The following is a 19275-nucleotide window of genomic DNA, read 5'->3' as shown; positions in this document are numbered from 1 at the left end:
CAGTGGGGAGGGAATTATTTGTTGAGCAGAGTGATGGCGTTGGGGGGAGGGGAAACTGTCCTTGTGTCCCGTCGTACTTGTGCGCAGTGCTCTACAGCGTCGTTTTGAGGGTAGGAGTCGGCAACGCCGCCGAGACACGCGCTCACACCTGCGGCGTTATCAGCCTGAGGTTTGAAACTCGGGGAAACCCCATGGCGGTGGGGCTGCGTCTCCTGCCTCTTTGGGGAGAAGGTTTTTCTTGAATTCAGAGATTTCCCCCTTTCTGGCGGACAGTGTGTGGGTCTCTTAATAGAACTGCTGAGGCAGATCCAGCCAGGCAAAAGAAGTCCAAAGCTGTGGCACGCGCAACCCTTGACTTCCAAATGTGGAGCCCCTTCCCCTCGCTTCGGGACGCCCCTCTGTTGGCTCCAAGAGTGAGTCCAAGCTTTGAAAGGGACCTTCTTCTCCGTATCCAAAAGTGGGGGACGGGTCGGTTTGATAGCCCTCCATCCGTGAGGCTGCGCTGGTGGATTCCTGTCCCGGCAGAGGGAAGGATGGACTGGATGGTCTCTAAGCCTCCCCCGGACCTTTCCATCGTCTAGGATTCGCTCCGGAGCAGTCCCCAGACCCGCGATCTTGCAGCGCAGCAGCAGCCTTGGGTGGGAAGCGCCCCTTGTCCTCCCCGTCGGGACTCGGCAGCGCAGACAGGTGGAAAACCCGAAAAGGGTCCCTCCCGGTACCAGAGCTGACGCGCCCTCGACCAATGGCCCAGCGGGAGAGCCCCTCCCTCGCGCCGCGATTGGCTGAACCTAGCAGGGTGCGTGAGCTCGTTCCTCCCAAGGCTAAGGCGAGGGGGGGTCACCCATCCAAGCCCCCACCCCCAGCCGGGGTCCTACAAAGCCAAGGATCCCCGCCCGGCTCCTCCAGTGGTTCCGAGAGAGAGCGACAAAGCGCACCTGCTCTTCTCGGGTCCCTTTCTGGAGATAGGAAAGAGGTGAGAAGACGCCCCGACGGCGCTTGACCCACTGCGGAAGAAACCCTCCTGCCTCGGGGAGACGCCCTGCCCTGCCCTGCCCTGCCCTGCCTGGCGGGCTCCGGAGGAAGAGGAGGAGGAGGAGGAAGAGGAGGGACAGCCATGGAAAAGGTGATGGCTGGGAGGGGAAAGAAGAAAAAAGGGATAAAGCAGAGGAGGTAAGGGAGGGTAAGAAAGAGTAGGAGCGCGGGTAAGAAGGAGGAGAAGAGAGGAGGAGTGGGGGAAGGGGAAGGGAAGAAGAAAAGAGGAAGAAGAGGAGGAGGAGGCAGAGAAGGCAGGTTGAGAAGATGGAAAGAGTGGAGTTGTTGCGAGACAGGAGGAAGGCAAGAAGATCACCCCAACTGTGTTTTCTATAGTCATAAGAAGATTGTGATCAATGTTAATCGCTAATAGATAAACGTTAAGAGTATTTAAAAGAATGGATATTGGTGAATGGATATGAAAGGAAAAAAAATAAGGGGGAGGGCTGGAGGAGGGAAAACGGGCTGTGCGTTTCGGGAAACTTTCCGTCCCCAGCGCCGAGTGGTACCCACGGGGCGAAGGATGAAGGAAGGAATGGAGCGGGGCGCAGCGAGGGGGCTGAGACGGGAGCCGGTGCCATTCGTTTTAGGGGGCGGCCATGAGCCCAGCTCCGAAGTGCCCTCGCCTTTGCCAACGGGAAAACCAAGAGCTCCATCAGTCTTGGGCGGCCCGGCTGGACGAAAGGGAGGGCGTCGTCCTTCCTTGCCAGGCACTCGTCCCTCCCTTCATTTCTCCCCCTCTTCTTCCTTTCCTCATCTCTTTTCATTCTTCCCTTCCATCCTCTTTCCCTTCCTCCTTTCTTTCCTTCCTCCTTTCTTTCCTATCTCCTTTTTTCTTCTTTCTTTCTATCTTTCTTTCTCTTCCTTCCTTCCTCCCCTTCCCTCTCTCCTCCTCTCCTCTTCTTGTCTCCCTCAACCACCCCCTTTTCCACTTCTCCCTTCTCTCCCTCCCTTCCTGTCTGTCAGGACCTACATAATATGGGTCAGGTCCATGGCTTTCGTGGTGGCCACGAGCCGGAGATGCCTTGTAGGGCGAGTTCACACGACCAGCAAGTCGGGCAGACCGCTTTCCGGACTAGCTAGGATAGCCCCCTCCGCCCCCTCTAGGTTCTCCGGACGTTGCGCAAGGACGTGCGAGGTTCTTAGGGCAGAGAAGCCAGCCAACGTCTGAACGCGCTCCGAGAGATAAGTTGAGCTACTTTTGGGGGGGGGGGGAGGCTGGAGAGCTGCGTTCTCACGACCAGCAGGGTTGACTACAAAGAACAGCTGTCTGCGGGGATTCCTTGGGGTCATGGTTGTCCCAGAGATGCTTTTTTTTTCTCAAGAGGCAACTTGACTTTCTTTGTTTTTTTTCCCTGAAGACGTTTCGCTTCTCATCCAAGAAGCTTCTTCAGCTCTGACTGGATGGTAGACTCCTTCCATTCCCCCGCCATCCAGTCAGAGCTGAAGAAGCTTCTTGGATGAGAAGCGAAACGTCTTCAAAGAAAAACCAGAAAGTCCAGTTGCCTCCTGGGGGGGGGGGGGAAACATATTTGGGACAGAGAACTGCTGTACTCAGCAGCGTTCACACAATACACCCATTCCTGCATTGATGCCTACCCGCATTTTAGGCTTACCGGCCTTCCAACGATCCTCGGGCTGAAAGGCCAAGCAGGCTGCGCCGACCCAACGGCCTGTCTGACACTAAGTGGGCAGTTCCTCCGAGTCGAAGTCTTCTCCCCCTCCCAAGGTTCCCAGACACCCGTGAAGGGCAGCCTGTGCTTCGCCGTGGCCTCGTTTGCCGGGGGCGCCCTGACCTAGACGCGACACTCTGATAGGGATTTTTTTCAGATCGGGAGGGCAGCGGAGCGCTTGGCCGGTTTTTGCCCATCCAGACGGGACCTCGTGGAAGAATTAGGCCGGGGGGGGAGGGGAAGGGACTGGCCAGTCTCCAGCTGAGCAGAGCTGGCGGCGGGGAAGGGGGGGAGGCGTAGAGGAAATACCACCTGCCGCTCCCCTCCCAATACTTTTTGTGGAAGCCCTTGGAAGAATGACAGGAGGGGGGGGGTGTCTGCCCAGTGGTGAAATTCATTTTTTTTACTACCGATTCTGTGGGCGTGGCTTGGTGGGCGTGGCAGGGGTTACTGCAAAATCCCCATTCCCTCTCCACTCTGGAGCCATTTGCCGGTTCTCCTAACTACTCAAAATTTCGGCAAAATTTCCACAACCTGCTGAATTTCAACCCTGGTTCTAACCCCCCCCTTTTTTTTGCTTGTACTCTTGGCTGGCAAGAGGGGACCCCGGAGGGCCCAGCACTGGGTGGCGGGATATTGGAGGCGGGCCCCCTGACCGACCCCTCCCCCAGAATCGATCTGATGAGGTTTGGGACTTGGGCTCCATGTTCCCCTGCCAGGAAGGCAGGAGTAAGGACTCGTGAGAGTCGAATTCATGGACGGCCGCAAAGTAGCTTCTCATTCATTGTCCGGTCATTTTGCGCGGTCGGCTTCTGCGGGGCGAGGGTGGGGGGGGCGGGGGGAGGATTTGGGAGCTTCTGCTCCAGTTGCCTGGTGAGGAGGGTACATCTGACCAGTCCCCTTCGAGGACTCTGCCCTCTTCCACCCTCCCCTCCCCTGCCCCAAAAGTTGGCCTTAGGGAGGCTCCATCAGGCTCGGGATCCCGCCGCTGCTGCGCTATATTTCTGCGTGCAGTGAGTGCGCCTCGAACACCCAACACTGACGGCCAGCCTCTCCCCAATGCCTCGCTTCAGCCAGTCCGCCCGGATCCTCAGCGTGAGTGCCAGGGCCGAGTTAAGAGCCCGCTCCTGGGCTCTTCTCCACCCCCCACCCCTCAAGGGCTGTGGGTGGTCCTCCTCCCCACAGTTACCAATGCCCAATGGAGGCGGGCAGCACTGGGGTGGCTGCTTTTTTCTTGCCTTCCCAAGCTGGCCTTCTCCTCCTCCTCTTCCTCCTCCTTCCCATCCCGTGGAGATCCAGAGGGAGGAAAGGGAGGCCGAAAGGCAGCTGCGGAGAAGCGCACCGGGGAGAAGCTCGGGACCTGAGCAAGGTACGGGACGGGGAGTCTTCCTGCTGGCCGGAGGGTCTCCTCCTCCTCCTCCTCCTCCTCCTCCTCCTCCTCCTCCTCGAAGGGGCGTCCCATGCGCCTTCCGCCGCGCTCCCTGCTCCACGCCTGGGAGGTTGGCTGGCGCTTGGGGGCGGGGAGCCCACGCCTGGCGCCCTCCCTCCCTCCCCCCCAACCCTTCCCCGTTCTCCTGGCGTCCTGCTCCATTCGCTCAAGCGCCGCTTCTCCTTGCAGGTCCCAAAAATCCGCCGGAAAGCTACCATGTTCCCCAGGCACTTCCAACAGTGGAGTTTCGTGGTCTTCTTGCTGAGTTACTGCCTGCCGTCCTCCGGCCGATCCCTGGAAGGACACGGGAACGGACGCCGATTGTGAGTGCCTTTTTTTCTTCCTTCCTTCCTTTCTCTGTCCCGAGCCGCGGGGAGGGCTTCGGGCCACCCCCTCGACTTAAGGGGTCCCCCCCAAAAAACGACGGGGAAGCCCCTGAATGGTTTTGGCTCAACTCCTGAAGCGATTGGCTAAAAAGACTTTATTTCCTCTTTGACATGAAAATCCTATGGATTGATTGAATGAAAGAACGGGTGGAGTAGAGAGGATGACTTTCAGAAGCCAAATCCTGAACTTCTGAATCTTTTATTCCCCCTTTTCCCTCTCTGTCTCCCTTCACTTTTTTTTTCCCAATTAGGAAGGTTATTTGGCGGGCGTAGCATTTATCTTTAGAGAAACGGAGAGGGTTAGGGTTAAAAAGCGAGCGTCCCAACCGCTTGTTTGTATTGTGTCAAAAGAACAATAGCTTGTCCTTAAAGGAGAGTGTGAAGGCGAGAGAGAAAGCGGGTTGGGAGGAGTAGAACTTCAAGTGTGCATCTTTCCACGCGCTGGGAGATTTGCGGGGTTTTTTTTATTGCAAACGACCATAGCGGGCACATTATATAGACTTCGGATGCTAAAGGAGGGCCATGGGCACATTGGCACGCATCCCAGAAACGCTTCAAATCGCGGCTTGTTCGCCCTCCGAAGAGGGTTTCGTGCCCATGAGCATCGAAACGCTGGACTTTTGGGTTCAACTGTTGATGCGGCGGGAGACACAAGAGGCGGTTGACGGAGAGAAAACAGAAGTGAGATCCTGAGATGCTCAAATGCCCCCTCCGCGCTTGTTCATCACACCCGCCGGATGGACGGCGCGTAGGATGGAGCTAACCAGATCAATGCAATCCACCCTGCGGTGCTTGGATGCGCGGATCCGAAGTTCTGTTAACTTGCACTTCATTCTTTTGAAAGGTGATTCGGGAAGATGGAAAGAAAGCTCCCAGTTTAGGAGAGGAATCCAGGAAGCTTCTGAAAAAGGCTAATCTTGAACAGGTTTTTCTTTCCAGGCGAATTAGTTGCAGGGTTAGGATTGGTGCTCTCTGCGCTTCTGTGGTTTTCTTGCAGACGTTACCTTACCCAAACTAGGTAACGCGAATGCAGGCTGGTTCTCACGAGGCAGAAACGCCCGGGTGCAATTTGCACGGATTCCTTCCCTGGGGCGAAATATTCTGGATTTAGAAGGAGGTCTACAAACCTGGGTATGGGCTACGCACCACACCTAGTTATTCTTCTACCTCTCTTCTAACCACGGCTTCCAAACCACGGCTTGTTCCCCTCGCATCCCTACTGAAAACCCACAGGCTGAACTCCTATTCTTGAACAGGGACCAGACAGAAGTCAGATGTTGCCCCCAACAAAACATCTGGCTTTGACCGGGATGGATGCTGTAACTCAGCATCAGTCCACTGAGGCTCATAGCAATAACTTCCTAGCCAGGTTTCCACCCTGGCCACATTCTGGAAACAAAGCATAAATTGTAGGGGGCAAAGGCACAAAGCAAGCCAATGAACTTGGAAACGCAGAAGGTGGTTTTACAGTGCTGCAAAGAACAGTAAAGTTAAAGGTACCCCTCGCACATATGTGCTAGTCGTTCCCGACTCTAGGGGGCAGTGCTCATCTCTGTTTCAAAGCCGAAGAGCCTGCCCTGTCCGAAGACGTCTCCGTGGTCATGTGGCTGGCATGCCTAAATGCCAAAGGCTCACAGAACGCTGTTATCTTCCCACCAAAGGTGGTTCCTATTTTTCTACTTGCATTTTTACATGCTTTCGAACTGCTAGCTTGGCAGAAGCCGGGACAAGTAACGGGAGCTCACTCCGTTACGCGGCGCTAGGGATTCGAACCGCCGAACTGCCGACCTTTCTGATCCACAAGCTCGGCGTCTTAGTCACTGAGCCGTCAGGTCCCCTGCATAGTACAGTAGCCTTTCTTAAGTCCTTAAACGGGAGGGAGGGAGGGAGAGAAGCAGAGTGAAGGACCAGACTACAGAGAGCCATTTCTGTTGAAGTTACGGCAGATCAAGATGTCAAGAGTGACCACTGCTTAGTGAGGGTTGGTTAACCAATGTTCCCTTTGAGGATTAGCAGTTTAGCCCCAAGGCCGTGGGGATGATGTTTTCAGGTTTGTGTATACAGGAGAGTGAATTATAAGTCTGTGAACCCAGCGTACAGTGTATACAGTAATTTGTGTGAGTGATTTTGGGCAGCAAGAAACCATAAACTCTCAAGCCTTCACTCAAAATTGCTCACCACACCGCATGTTAGCATGGCATGAACTGCCTCTCATTTGGGGTCAGGCAGCTTTTCATTGCAGGCTGGAAAAGGACCCCTAGCGGGATAGTAAAAACACTTCCCAAAAATAAAATAAAAAAACTTTTCAGTCTTCTGGGCGCTATTTTTAGAATGATGTGTTTTTTTTCCACCCCGTTAATCCACTCTGGTGATTTGGTTTAGCTCAAAAGTTTTCTCCGGTTCTCACACCTCACAGTCACAGGAGGTGGAGGGGAGGAAGAAAACAGGAGATGGATATTACAAGAATATTTGGGTCTCTCAAAGGCCCATTGTAAGGGATGTGGTAACTCGGTGGCTAAGACGCTGAGCTTGTCGATCAGAAAGGTCGGCAATTGGGAGGCAGTTCGAATCCCCAGCACCGCGTAGTGGAGTGAGCTCCCGTTACTTGTCCCAGCTTCTGCCAACCTAGCAGTTTGAAAGCATGTAAAAATGCAAGTAGAAAAATAGGAATCACCTTTGGTGGGGAGGTAACAGCATTCCGTGCGCCTTCGGCATTTAGTCATGCCAGCCACATGACCACGGAGACATCTTCGGACAGCGCTGGCTCTTCAGCTTTGAAATGGAGATGAGCACCTTCCCCTAGAGTCGGGAACGACTAGCACATATGTGTGAGGGGAACCTTTACCTAAGAGCCTTTGTAGATTGGCGGTGTATATTCCTGCGTCTCCCCCAAAATAGATATTTGCAAAAGGGTTAGAATCTTGCTGCCTTAAAGAATGAGGTGGAATTGGGAATTTTTATTTTTTGGCGCTCCCTGGGTGCATTCTGGTATTGGTTTGCCCTGATGATGTTACCTAACGGGGTAATAAAAAGTCTGCAATAAAATAACCAAGCTCAGAGAGCACCAAGGACATCACAGTTCAACCCTTGAGCAAGAAATATTCTTTTTTTATCTTTTCACCAAAGAGGGGAACGAGAGCCATTGGCAAGGTTGCACTTAATCTTCTCAGTGAAGGTGGCAAAGAGATTTCCCCTCCCCGCCCTTTCTACTTAGTCTCATTCCAAACTTTCCTTAAGGAATGGGGGGGGGGGAATCTGAGACTACCCCCTTGACTGAAGTCATGACACACCGATCATGCCACTTCTGTCTTCATGATCATTCCTAATCCTGACGCAACATGTTTAATCGCTAAACAGCGCCCCCACTAGAGTAGTTGGATAAAGGAACTTTTCATGTACATTTTTTTTTTAAAAAAAGCATGTAGCTTGATAGGGATGCGGAGGCTCAATGGCTAAGATGCTGAGCTTGTCGATCAAAAAGGGCGGCAGTTCAGCGGTTCGAATCCCTACTGCCACGTAACGGAGTGAGCTCCCGTGACTTGTCCCAGCTTCTGCCAACCTAGCAGTTTGAAAGCACGTTAAAAAATGCAAGTAGAAAAATAGGGACCACCTTTGTTGGGAAGGTAACAGCATTCTGTGCATCTTTGGCATTTAGTCATGCTGGCTGCATGACCACGGAGGCATCTTCGGACAGCACTGGCTCTTCAGCTTTGAAATGGAGATGAGCACTGCCCTCTAGAGTCGGGAATGACTACCACATTTACCTTTACCTTGATAATATCTATAGACAAAATCTTCCTCTTCGAGAATAGGACCAGGTATTGTTCATGCTAAGGAACAGAGAGCTTTCTGAATTCAGTTAATTGAGTTTTGCTTATAAGTCGCTCCACTCCCAAACTATTCTAGGTGGCTTACAAGTAAAAAATTAATATGTTCCACAGCAGTAATCCAGTAACATAGTCTGCTAGAGCCTTAATTGAGAAATATGCATTTACTATTAGTCTGTTAAGAATGCTGTTTTCTCCTATTATTGGAATAATTGATTGATTGGTTAATGACTTTGAGTCAGCTTGACTGTTGGTAATTATATGGATAAGTCCATTTGGTTTTCTTGAGAAATTCTTTTTCTTGCCTTCTTCTTGAGGTTAGGAGACAGCAACTGGCCCAGGGTCATCTAGTTGGGTTTAAAGCAGGATTAGAACTCCCCACACCTAGTCCAGGGGCTTTAACCACTACCCAAAGCTGTCTCTTGCTATTGAATTTCACAGGAGTCCATTTTTAACCATGGCATTTATTGGCACGGTTAGAAATTTCTTAGAACCCCATAAGAGGCTCTTGTGACAAAAACAATTAATCTAAGTCAAATTAAGTACACATCTTTTATAGAACGAGAGACTGAAAGATGAGAAAAGTTCGCTCGTCACAAAAAAAAATATCAAGTGGGTTTTAATTGCTATCTGGGTAAGAAAGAGAGGGCGGGGAATGAGATTTGAGGGTTTTGTATGTATCATATGGCAGCAGGAGGTTTACAAATTTATTCAGAGTTCAAGATAGAATAGAGTAGAGTAGAGTAGAGTAGAGTAGATTGGAATAGAATAGAATAGAATAGAATAGAATAGAATAGAATAGAATAGAATAGAATAGAATAGAATTCCTTATAGGCCAAGTGTGATTGGACACACAAGGAATTTATCTTTGGTGCAGATGCTCTCAGTGTACATAAAAAACAAGATACATTCATCAAGAATCATAAGGTACAACACTTAATGATAGCCAAGAATTCAACAGGTGATGAAAGGAGTCATTCACTGGTAAATACATTTCGAGAAAAAATGAATAGAACTTTCTATAAAGGGTTTGGTAGCCATGATATAAAATAGCCTAAAGCCATACAGCACCAAAATAGAAATGGTACGGTGGCCTAGAGATGGAGCTCTCACCTCACAATCAGTAGGCTGTAAGTTCCATCTTAGGTAGAGGCAGATATTTCTCTTTCTGGGCACATTGAGAATATGTCTACTGAATAAAACTCCGCATTGGTGACAGGAAAAGCATCCAGCCATGAAACACTCTGCTAGCTCTGTTCAGTTGCCCAGATTCCACCCCACAAGGGATTATGGGGTCATTAAAAGAAGATGGTACAGCACCAAAATATTCAGCCTGTCAAAATGTGAATCCATTCAAAGAAGAGAGTGGCAATCTTAATTCAATGAGCAAAGGACAAGGATAGGGTGAGTGTAATAGAAATGATTGACTTAAGTCATTTTTTAAAGGGTGGCATTGGAGGTCTAGAACTCGATGAGAGAAAGCTTCTACAGGTGCAGAAGTGACATAAGTTGCACATGCAATTTTAAAGCTGATTGTCTAGCGCAATATTTCCTCAAACTTAGCAACTTTAAGATATGTGTACTACAACTCCCAGAATTCTGCGAGTTGTAGTCCACATCAGTGGTGGGATTCAAATTTTTTTACTACCAGTTCTGTGGGCATGGCAGGGGAAAGATTCCCCACTCCTGGGGAAGGTTACTGCAAAATCCCCATTTCCTCCTGTTCAGTTGGGACTCAGGAGGCAGAGAATAGATGGGGCGGGGCCAGCCAAAGGTGGTATTTGCCGGTTCTCCAAACTAGTCAAAATTTCCACTACCGGTTCTCCAGAACTGGTCAGAACCTGCTGAATACCACCTCTGGTCCACAGATCTGAAAGTTGCCAAGGTTGAGGAACACTGATCTGGTGGATATGTAAGATGAACCAGAATTCAGGAATGAAGATATCCTTCCAGAAGAACTGTTGAATTTTTTAAAGATGGGGAACAGAGCCCGTGATTTTCTGAACTCTTGTGCACTCATGAAGATGGACACAATCATATTCCTGCTACTTTTTGTATGGCATCTGATAGCACCCTTCATTTTCACCCCAAAACATTTGAATGCTTTTTCATTGGAGAACATCAACTCTCTTTCTAGCCAGCTGGCTTGTCTAGCTGGCTCATGCCACAAGCTTTAACAATCTTCCATTAACCAGAACTGGGCCAAGTTCCCTGGAAAAAGGCCATTTGTTTAGGCTGGTGGCATTTCGCTGGACAGACCACGGACCAACAATGCCAACATCTACAAGAATGGGTTTTCCCCCCCATGCATTCTCTTTAACATTGGGATAATTTCCATGGATGAGTGAGCTGTGAAACATTCATGAAAAACACATATACTTTCTTGAACTGCTCAGAAGAATGTATAGGTCTCGTCTCAATAATCTGAATAATCCTGAAGGGAAGGAGAAGCATTATTATTAGGAAAAGTGAGTCTCAGTCTCAGAATCAGTGAGATTTCAGTTAAGGTCCTTCCAGTTTTTAATTCTGTCCCTTGGCCATTAAGAGGCTCAATCCTAACACAGAATGACAGGTTTTTGGTGTGTGTGTGTGTGTGTGTGTGTGTGTGTGTGTGTGCATGAGCTTGAAATAGATCTATACTAGTCTCCCTTCATTTATTTATCAGCAAAAAAATTATATACATATATATATCATCGAAACGTCACCAAGATGCTCTCAATCTTACACGGGAAAAGACCCAAATATGCCAAGATCTGCATACCTGTACCCGTGAAAATATATATATCAAATTTTCATACACACACACACACACACACACAGACAGAGTATATGTATGTCAGTTACACAGACAAAAACGGGGAAAAAACCCATGGTAAATATTAACACATGAACTTATAATAGTGACTATAATATGATAGCACTTATATTAACTATAATCCTAATAGTATAACCAAATAGTTTAACCTGGATTTTCTTATATCTTGGCCTATTTACATTTTGTAGATTATCATACATATGATTGAAAACCATCTCTATTTTAATACAGACAGTCTTTTCCCCCTCTGCTTCCCACCCAATGTCTCTAGCCATTCATAAAAACTGTTCCATATCGGGTAGCATTCGGAGTCTTCTTTATCTTTAATTTTAAAAGTTAGCCTATCCATTTCAGCCCTTTCTAACATTTTTCATATTACTTCCTCATTTGGTGGAGTGTTTTCATTCTTCCAGTATTTGGCAAATATAATCTTTGCTGCTGCTATCAGTATATGTAAGACTAAATATGCGATCCCTTTATTGTAACCCTCTGGTATTATTCCCAACAGAAACAATTCCGGCTTCGAATCTATATTCTGTTTAGTTATCTCTTCTAGCCAATTATGTAGTTCCTCCCAATATTTCTTCCTTTGTTGCACGTCCACCACATGTGATAGTATGTGCCTGGGGACTGATTGCATTTCCAGTACTTTGTAGACAGGTTGCTAAACATTCTTGCCAGTCTTGCTGAGGGTAGATGCCACCTGTAGAACATTTTGTATACATTTTCTTTATAGGCCGAGGCCATAGTCAATTTATAATTCCGCCAAGTTTTTGTAATCTTTGAACTATCTTCAGATGAAAGGCTCCTTGTAAATTGCTTCAGATTGCACCATAACATTTCAGTTCTTGACTGATCAAGTTACGCACCCCTCAAATTTTTTTTATAGAAGCTGCTATTATAAATCAGAAGGGACTGAGTGTTCTCCCTCGGGCAGATTGGGCCGGCCAGGTTGTAGAGGCTGCTTTTTTCATGCAACTCTTGGCCCCCTTTTTAACACATTTTCTTAATCACAACAAAATCCTTCATCTCAGGAGAGTTAATCAGCCTTTCTCACTGAAACGGGATGTTTTTCTCTGCTCCAAGATTGGGGGGGGGGGGGGGAATTCCGGCAGCTGTTCTCAGTTAAAATGCAAACAGAGTTTGGGATTCAACTTCAACGTCCCTTTTACTCGAGGGGAGCGAAAATAACATCATCTTTTTACTGTTCTGTCTCGGGCGTTGTAGGCTTGCTCGGGGCATGTAGTTAACTCCACGCTTAGGAATCTCTTTCAGATCAAGTTTATTATCAGGCATTCTCAATAGCAAAATTTACAGTTCGGTGTTAAGATACTTCTGACTTTCCATAAACTGTCCCATCACGTAGTGTAAAAAGATGATGATTTCACTCCCAGGCTGAGCGGAGATACAAAAACTACTATTCCGGTTCACAAAGGCATTCAAACTGACCAGCGGTAAACTTTGCACGCGGGCAAAATGCCCCAGTGGCCAATCAGGAACATAGATGTGATCACATGTTATGGAACTATGTTTCCCATAAGGCAGTCCCTGCCTACATTTCCCATGTGGTAGTTTCTTAAAGGAGACAGTTCTTAATTCCTACACTAGCGATAGACTGCTGGGGCAACACACTTGAGTAATGTGGTAATAACCTTGTTATTTGGACCGGCTTAACTTTAAGCTTATGTTCAACTCTCAATGATTTTTTTTGAAATGGTTTCCTTCTATCCTTGATACGTTTCACTGAAATCATATTCGTCTCACATCAGAAGGAGTTTGTCCATGATACTGAGGGTATCGTAGACATGTCGAACTCTACACGTAGTCCTCGACTTATGACAGTTCATGTAGTGACCGGTCAAAGTTATCAACGGCGCCGAAAAAAGTGATCAACGACAATTTTGTCACACATACAACCGTCGCAGCATCTCACGTGTTCAAAATTCAGATCCTTTGGCCACTGGTTCACATTTACGACAATTGCAGTATCCCGGGGTCACGCAATCCCTTTTTGCGACCTTCGGACGAGCAACGTCAATGGGAAAGCCAATTTCCCTTAACAACCGTGTCACTGACTTAACAGCTGCAGTGATTCACTCAACAACGGAGGCAAGGAAAGTCGTAAAATGGGACAAAGTTCCCTTAGCAACGGCCTCGCTTAGCAACAGAAATGTCAGGCTCAATTGTCATCTTAGGTTGAGGATGATCTGTATTGTCGCTTAGCTATAAATAATTAGAGCAGAAACATCATGCCCTGGTGTGCAAAACTAAACAGGGACCTTAGCTCTAGAAATGGGGCTTAGCACACCTTGCTGCTGGCAGACTGGACAGACAGGCATCCACTGGAATAATCTACAAACCCACCTTTTAGTTTATCCCTGCAACTGACAATGCATCCACCTTACCCTGAGGGCCAAGCACACCTTTTCCCATCAGTAATTATTTCCCAGGATTGATTGCTGAACCACAATGTTTTGCTTTGTTTTCCGGACTGTGGTTCCCTATCATCCTTGTTCTTCCAGTATGGAATGATTGCAAAATGCCATTGCTTAACTATCCTAATACTGAGAAAGCTCGAGCAGATCATACCTGTGAATAAGGTAAACATCAAGAAGGTATTAAGTTGCGTCTGGAGAAGAAAAGTATTGAGAGGATGTGAGTCCTATTAGCCCTGTCATTGATCAAAAACCCTAATAAGAATAGAAGAGAGGAGAAAAGAAAAGAAGAGAAAGAGGAAGAGAAGAGGAAGAGAAGAGATGAGTAGAGTAGAGTAGAGTAGAGTAAAATAATGGAATGGAGTGGAGTGAATTGGAATAAAGTAGAGTAGAGTAGAGTAGAGTAGAATGGATAGGATAGGATAGGATAGGATAGGATAGGATAGGATAGGATAGGATAGGATAGGATAGGATAGAATTCTTTATTGTCCAAGTGTGATTGGACACCCACGGAATTTGTCTTCGGTGCATAAGCTCTCAGTGTACATAAAATATATAAGAGATAAATCATGTTCATAGTTGTCATAAACACATTCATCATGAATGATAAGATACCACTCTTAGTGATAGTCATAGGATACTAAATAAGCAATCAAAATCTTACTAGGAAACTAAATAAAACAATACAAATCATAAAGCAACAAGGTTATAGTCTTAAGTAGAAAAGGAGATAGGTAATAGAAAGGATGAGGAGAATAATAGTAATACGGTCTTAGTAAATAGTTTGACAGTGTGGTGGGAATTAGTTGTTTATCAGAGTGATGTAATCTTGATCTACAGCAAATGGCTGGTCTCAGGAAGTGAAGCAGGGTTCAGCCTGGTGAGAACTTGGAAGAAGACCGCTAGGAATATCCAAAGCTTAACTTAGACTGGAAAAGAAAAGGCAATGGCAATGACCTTCTACATCAAGAAAAACTAAGGAGTCACATGGAGTTGAGCCCAACTTGAAGGAGTCTTTCCATTTAGCGATCTAGAACCCAAACAGACCAAACAATGTGTCCAGGAGCAGTCAATCACAGACCAATTATGGAGAAAAAGATCTCCAAAGATAGGGGCATCAAGAGCTTTGCTTGCTGGTGGAAAAAGAAAGGGATGGATATTTTCAATTTATAAAAGACAACTAACATATTGGAATTGGAGGCATTTCTCTAGATGTTTAGGTTGGGTCATGCATTTAGCATTCTCCTCCAGGGGTAGATTGTGGGAAACTGGGGAACAACACTAAGCAGCTCACTTAGCAAACTTTGAAAACTCGACTTGTGCTCTAGAACATGCAGCTCCCACTGTGGACACAGAGGTTGTCCATATTTATCCAAACACTTCTAATCATTCCCATTTATTTGCTTCCCCGACCATATGATTTCTATGCATTTCTTTGGTGAAATGGAATGTAACAAGGCAGATGTTTTCTCAAAGCTCATATCTGAAAAAGCTTCAAAGTTGCTTAAGAATCAGTGTCTCTTTTGTGCGGGCTTGTTTGGGTATAACTTTGAAAGTTTGGTTCTAGATTTGTGGTGGCTTCTTTAAAAGGCTTAAAATGGGGAGAAGCTAGGGTTGTTGGTTTGTTGTTGTTGTTGTTTTGACAAGTGGAGAGCGTTGACCTAAGGAACAGCCAGGTTGCCAGGTGCACCAATGCGATCTTGGACTTGCGTTGTAGCTCATCTTGGCCCAAGGCCATCCCCATAAATTCTTTTGGTTAAACAAGCTGATTTGAAGTCCTGCTTTTCAATCTTGGCGACTTGAAGATACCATATTTTTTGGACTATAAGACGCACTGAAGTCTAAGATGCACCAAGATTTTGAAGAGGTAAATTAAAAAAAAGAAACGTTTTTGTCCTCTCTGGCCCCCAGGAGCATTCCGCAGGCCTCCCAAACCCTCTGTACGCCCCATGTTTTTTTGTGAAAAATGGGGCATGCAGAGAGTTTGGGAGGCCTGCAAAGTACTCCTGGGGCCAGGGAGGGCAAAAAAGTGATGGGGTGGGTGGGTTGGGAGGTGAAAAATGGGCCCGCTTTTCACAAAAATGGGAGGCCTGTAGAGTGCTCTTGGGGGCTGGGGAGGGCAAAAACGAGCAAAAAACTGGGCGTGCAGAGAGTTTTGAAGGCCTGCAGAGTGCTCCTGGGGGTTTGGGGGGGCAAACACACACACACACACAAACAGACGTTGTTGTGAAAAATGGGCCCGTTTTCACTCATTTCTGCCCTCCCCAGCCACCAGGAGCACTCTACGGGCCTCCCAAACCCTCTGCACGTCCATTTTTGTGAAAAATAGGATGTGCGGAGCATGGCTTCAGAAGGCCAAAAATGCTGTATTCAGTGTATAAGATGCACCCAGATTTTCACCCTCTTTTTTGGGAAGGGGGGGGGGGAAAGGTGCGTCTTATACTCCGAAAAATACGGTATGTGGACTTCAACTCCCAGAATTCCCTATCCACATATTGTAGTTCACAAATTTGAGAAACACTGTTCTGAAGGCTGAAGGTCCCCACCTTCCTAGCAATCGTAGGTGGTCCTCAACTTACAACTACGACGGAGCCCAAAAGTTCCGTTGGTAAGCGAGACAGTTGCTAAGTATGCTTTGCCCCGTTTTATGACCTTCCTTATCAACAGTTGTTCAGGGAATCACCGCAGTTCTTAAGCTAGTAACGTGGTTTCCCCAATGACTTTGCTTGCAAAAGATGATTCCATGACCTCAGGACACTGCAGCCGTCACAAGTATGAGTCAGTTGCCAACCACCTGAATTTGCATCATGGTACCAAGGGGATGCCACCACGGTCATAAGTCTGAATAACAATCATGAGTCATTTTTCTTTTCAGTGCTGCTGTAACTTCAAAAGGTCATTGAAGAAAAGTTCGTCAGTCAAGGACTCCCTGTAGCCATGGTTACAGCAATGGGTCATATACCAGCTTATTAGCAAACTATTTCAAATTCTGCTTTTTGGCCAGTGTAGGGAACAGCTAGAAAGTTGTATTGATTCCAGATAAAATGTGGGATATGCGGGACTCTTGCTGTGGCAAATTATGCTGTACAAAGAGAAGACTGGGCTTTTTTGATCAGGCTTGACAAATAACAGAATAATACAGTTCAAAGGGACGTTGAGGATTTTCTATTCCAATGCCCATCTCAGGCATACATCATTTCAGACAAATGGTTGACCAATCTCTTCTTTAAAACTTCCAGTGTTGGAGCATTCAAAACTTTTAGGGAGCAATTTGTTCCACTGATCAATTGTGTCAGGAAATGTCTCCTTCGTTCTAGGTTGCTTCTCTCCTTGTTTAGATTCCATCCATTCTTGTCCTGCTTTCAGGTGCTTTGAGAATAGGTTGACTCCCTCTTCTTGGTGGCATCCCCTGAGATATTGGAACGCTGCTATCATGTCTCCCCTAGTCCTCCTTTCCATTTAACTAGATGTACCCAATTCTGGCAGGGACGCGGTGGCTCAGTGGCTAAGATGCAGAGCTTGTCGTTCAGAAGGTCAGTACTTCAGCGGTTCGGATCCCTAGCGCTGGTTAACGGAGTGAGCTCCCGTTATTTGTCCCAGCTTCTGCCAAACTAGCAGTTTGAAAGCACGTACAAAATGCAAGTAGAAAAATAGGGACAACTTTGGTGGGAAGGGAACAGCGTTCCGTGCACCTTCGGCATTGAGTCATGCCGGCCACATGGCCATGGAGACATCTTGGGACAGTGTTGGCTCTTCAGCTTAGAAACAGAGATGAGCACCACCCCCTAGAGCAGTGATGGCGAACCTATGGCACGCGTGCCACAAGTGGCACGCGGAGCCATTTGTCAGGGCACGCGAGGCGCTGCCCTGTTAGCTGGCCAGCGTGCATGCACACTTAAAACCACCCTCTGAGCAAACCGGAAGTGACTTCCGGGTTGCTAGGAGGGTCGTTTTAAGCATTCCGAAGGCTTCAGGGAAGCCTCCGGACGGTCCCTGAAGCCTCCGGAGGGCCCCGGTGGGGGGAGGCTCTTTTCACCCTCCCCAGGCTTCTATAAAGGCTCTGGAGCCTGGGGTGGGCGAAAAAAGCATGTAAAAATGGGCGGGGGGCGCGTTGTGCGCGCATGCGCACTGGGGGATCGCGCGTTGCATTATGGGTGCGGCACGCGCGCACACGACCCCCCCCGCTCCCCCCACTTGTGGCACGCGAGCCAAAAAAGGTTTGCCATCGCTGCCCTAGAGTCAGGAACGACTAGCACATATGTGTGAGGGGAACCTTTACCTTTACCCAGTGGTGAAAGTCAATTTTTTTTATTGGTTCTATGGGCATGGCTTGGTGGGCATGGTGTGGCTTGGTGGGCGTGGCTTGGTGGGTGTGGCTTGGCGGGCATGACAGGGGAAGGATAATGCAAAATCTCCATTCCCTCCCTACTCTGGGGCCAGCCAGAGGTGGTATTAGCCAGTTCTCCTAACTACTCAGAATTTCTGCTACCAGTTCTCCAGAACCTGTCAGAACCTGCTGGATTTTACCCCTGCCTGCCTTTACCCAATTCCAGCAATCATCTTTTTAATATGTTTTAGTCTCCAGTTCCCTAATCATCTTCTTTGTACTAGAGTCTCAAGATCTTTTTAAAAAAATATTGTGGCGGCCATCATGAATGAATGAATGAATGAATGAATGAATGAATGAATGAATGAATGAATGAATGAACGAACATCCTTTCAGGTCCATTAATGTCTGGATTTGCTTCTTTTTTCCCTCTCTTTTTTGAACAGCAAAAGGACCGTCGCCGAATACCAACTCCTTCACGACAAAGGGAAGTCCATGCAAGACACCCGAAGGCGTAACTTCCTGCAAAACCTCATCGAAGGGGTGAACACGGCTGAGATACGAGGTGTAGCGGAGGTGTCGCCCAACCTGAAACCCGGCGTGGGTCTGGGCAAAATCTGCACTGTAAGCATTGGAATCGATGACGAAGGCAAAAACCTGACCCAGGAGACCAACAAGACTCAACCTTACAAGGAGCAGCCTCTAAAGACCCTGGGAAAGAAGAAAAAAGGAAAGTCCGGGAAACGTAAAGATCAAGAGAAGAAGAAGAGGCGAATTCGTTCGGCCTGGCTCAGCTTAAAAGGGTCCGGCAGTGGGATGGACATCTTGGGTGTTGCACCTATTAAGACAAGGTAAGAAGGACCCATATTCCAGGGGTGTCTGTCTCCCCAAAAAATTAAGGGTCTATTCTGCTGTAGAGTAATGTTACACCAGAGGGATGTGGTGGCTCAGTGGCTAAGACGCTGAGCTTGTCGATCAGAAAGGTCAGCAGTTTGGCGGTTCGAATCCCTAGTGCCACGTAATGGAGGGAGCTCCTGTTAATTGTCCCAGCTTCTGCCAACCTAGCAGTTCGAAAGCGTGTAAAAAAATGCAAGTATTAAAATAGGAAGCACCTTTGGTGGGAAAGTAACAGCGTTCCGTGCACCTTCAGTTTTTAGTCATGCCGGCTACATGACCAAGGAGACGTCTTCGGACAGCGCTGGCTGTTCGGCTTTGAAACGGAGATGAGCACTGCCCCCTAGAATCGGGAACGACTAGCACATACGTGCGAGGGGAAGCTTTACCTTTACCTAATGTTGCACCAAGGTTAGGTTTTCTTGTGTCTTTAACGGTGGAGACCCAAAGAAAACTT

General features: G+C 47.7%; 1 protein-coding gene across 1 annotated transcript; it reads left to right on the top strand.

Moving 5' to 3' along the window:
* Positions 1 to 3903: 3903 nt before the first annotated feature.
* On the top strand, positions 3904 to 18779 carry PTHLH (parathyroid hormone like hormone; the record flags this gene model as incomplete). The annotated part of the gene is given in 5 exon segments (XM_081958038.1): positions 3904 to 3931; positions 3934 to 4013; positions 4015 to 4074; positions 4324 to 4457; positions 18371 to 18779. Coding segments are annotated over 5 exon segments (711 nt in total).
* Positions 18780 to 19275: the final 496 nt, after the last annotated feature.

This window comes from Natrix helvetica (assembly GCF_964273705.1).
Source record: "Natrix helvetica genome assembly, chromosome: 6".
Taxonomy (NCBI): Eukaryota; Metazoa; Chordata; class Lepidosauria; order Squamata; family Natricidae; genus Natrix; species Natrix helvetica.
Note: the sequence above shows the minus strand (reverse complement) of the source record. Positions and strands in the feature narration are given on the sequence as shown.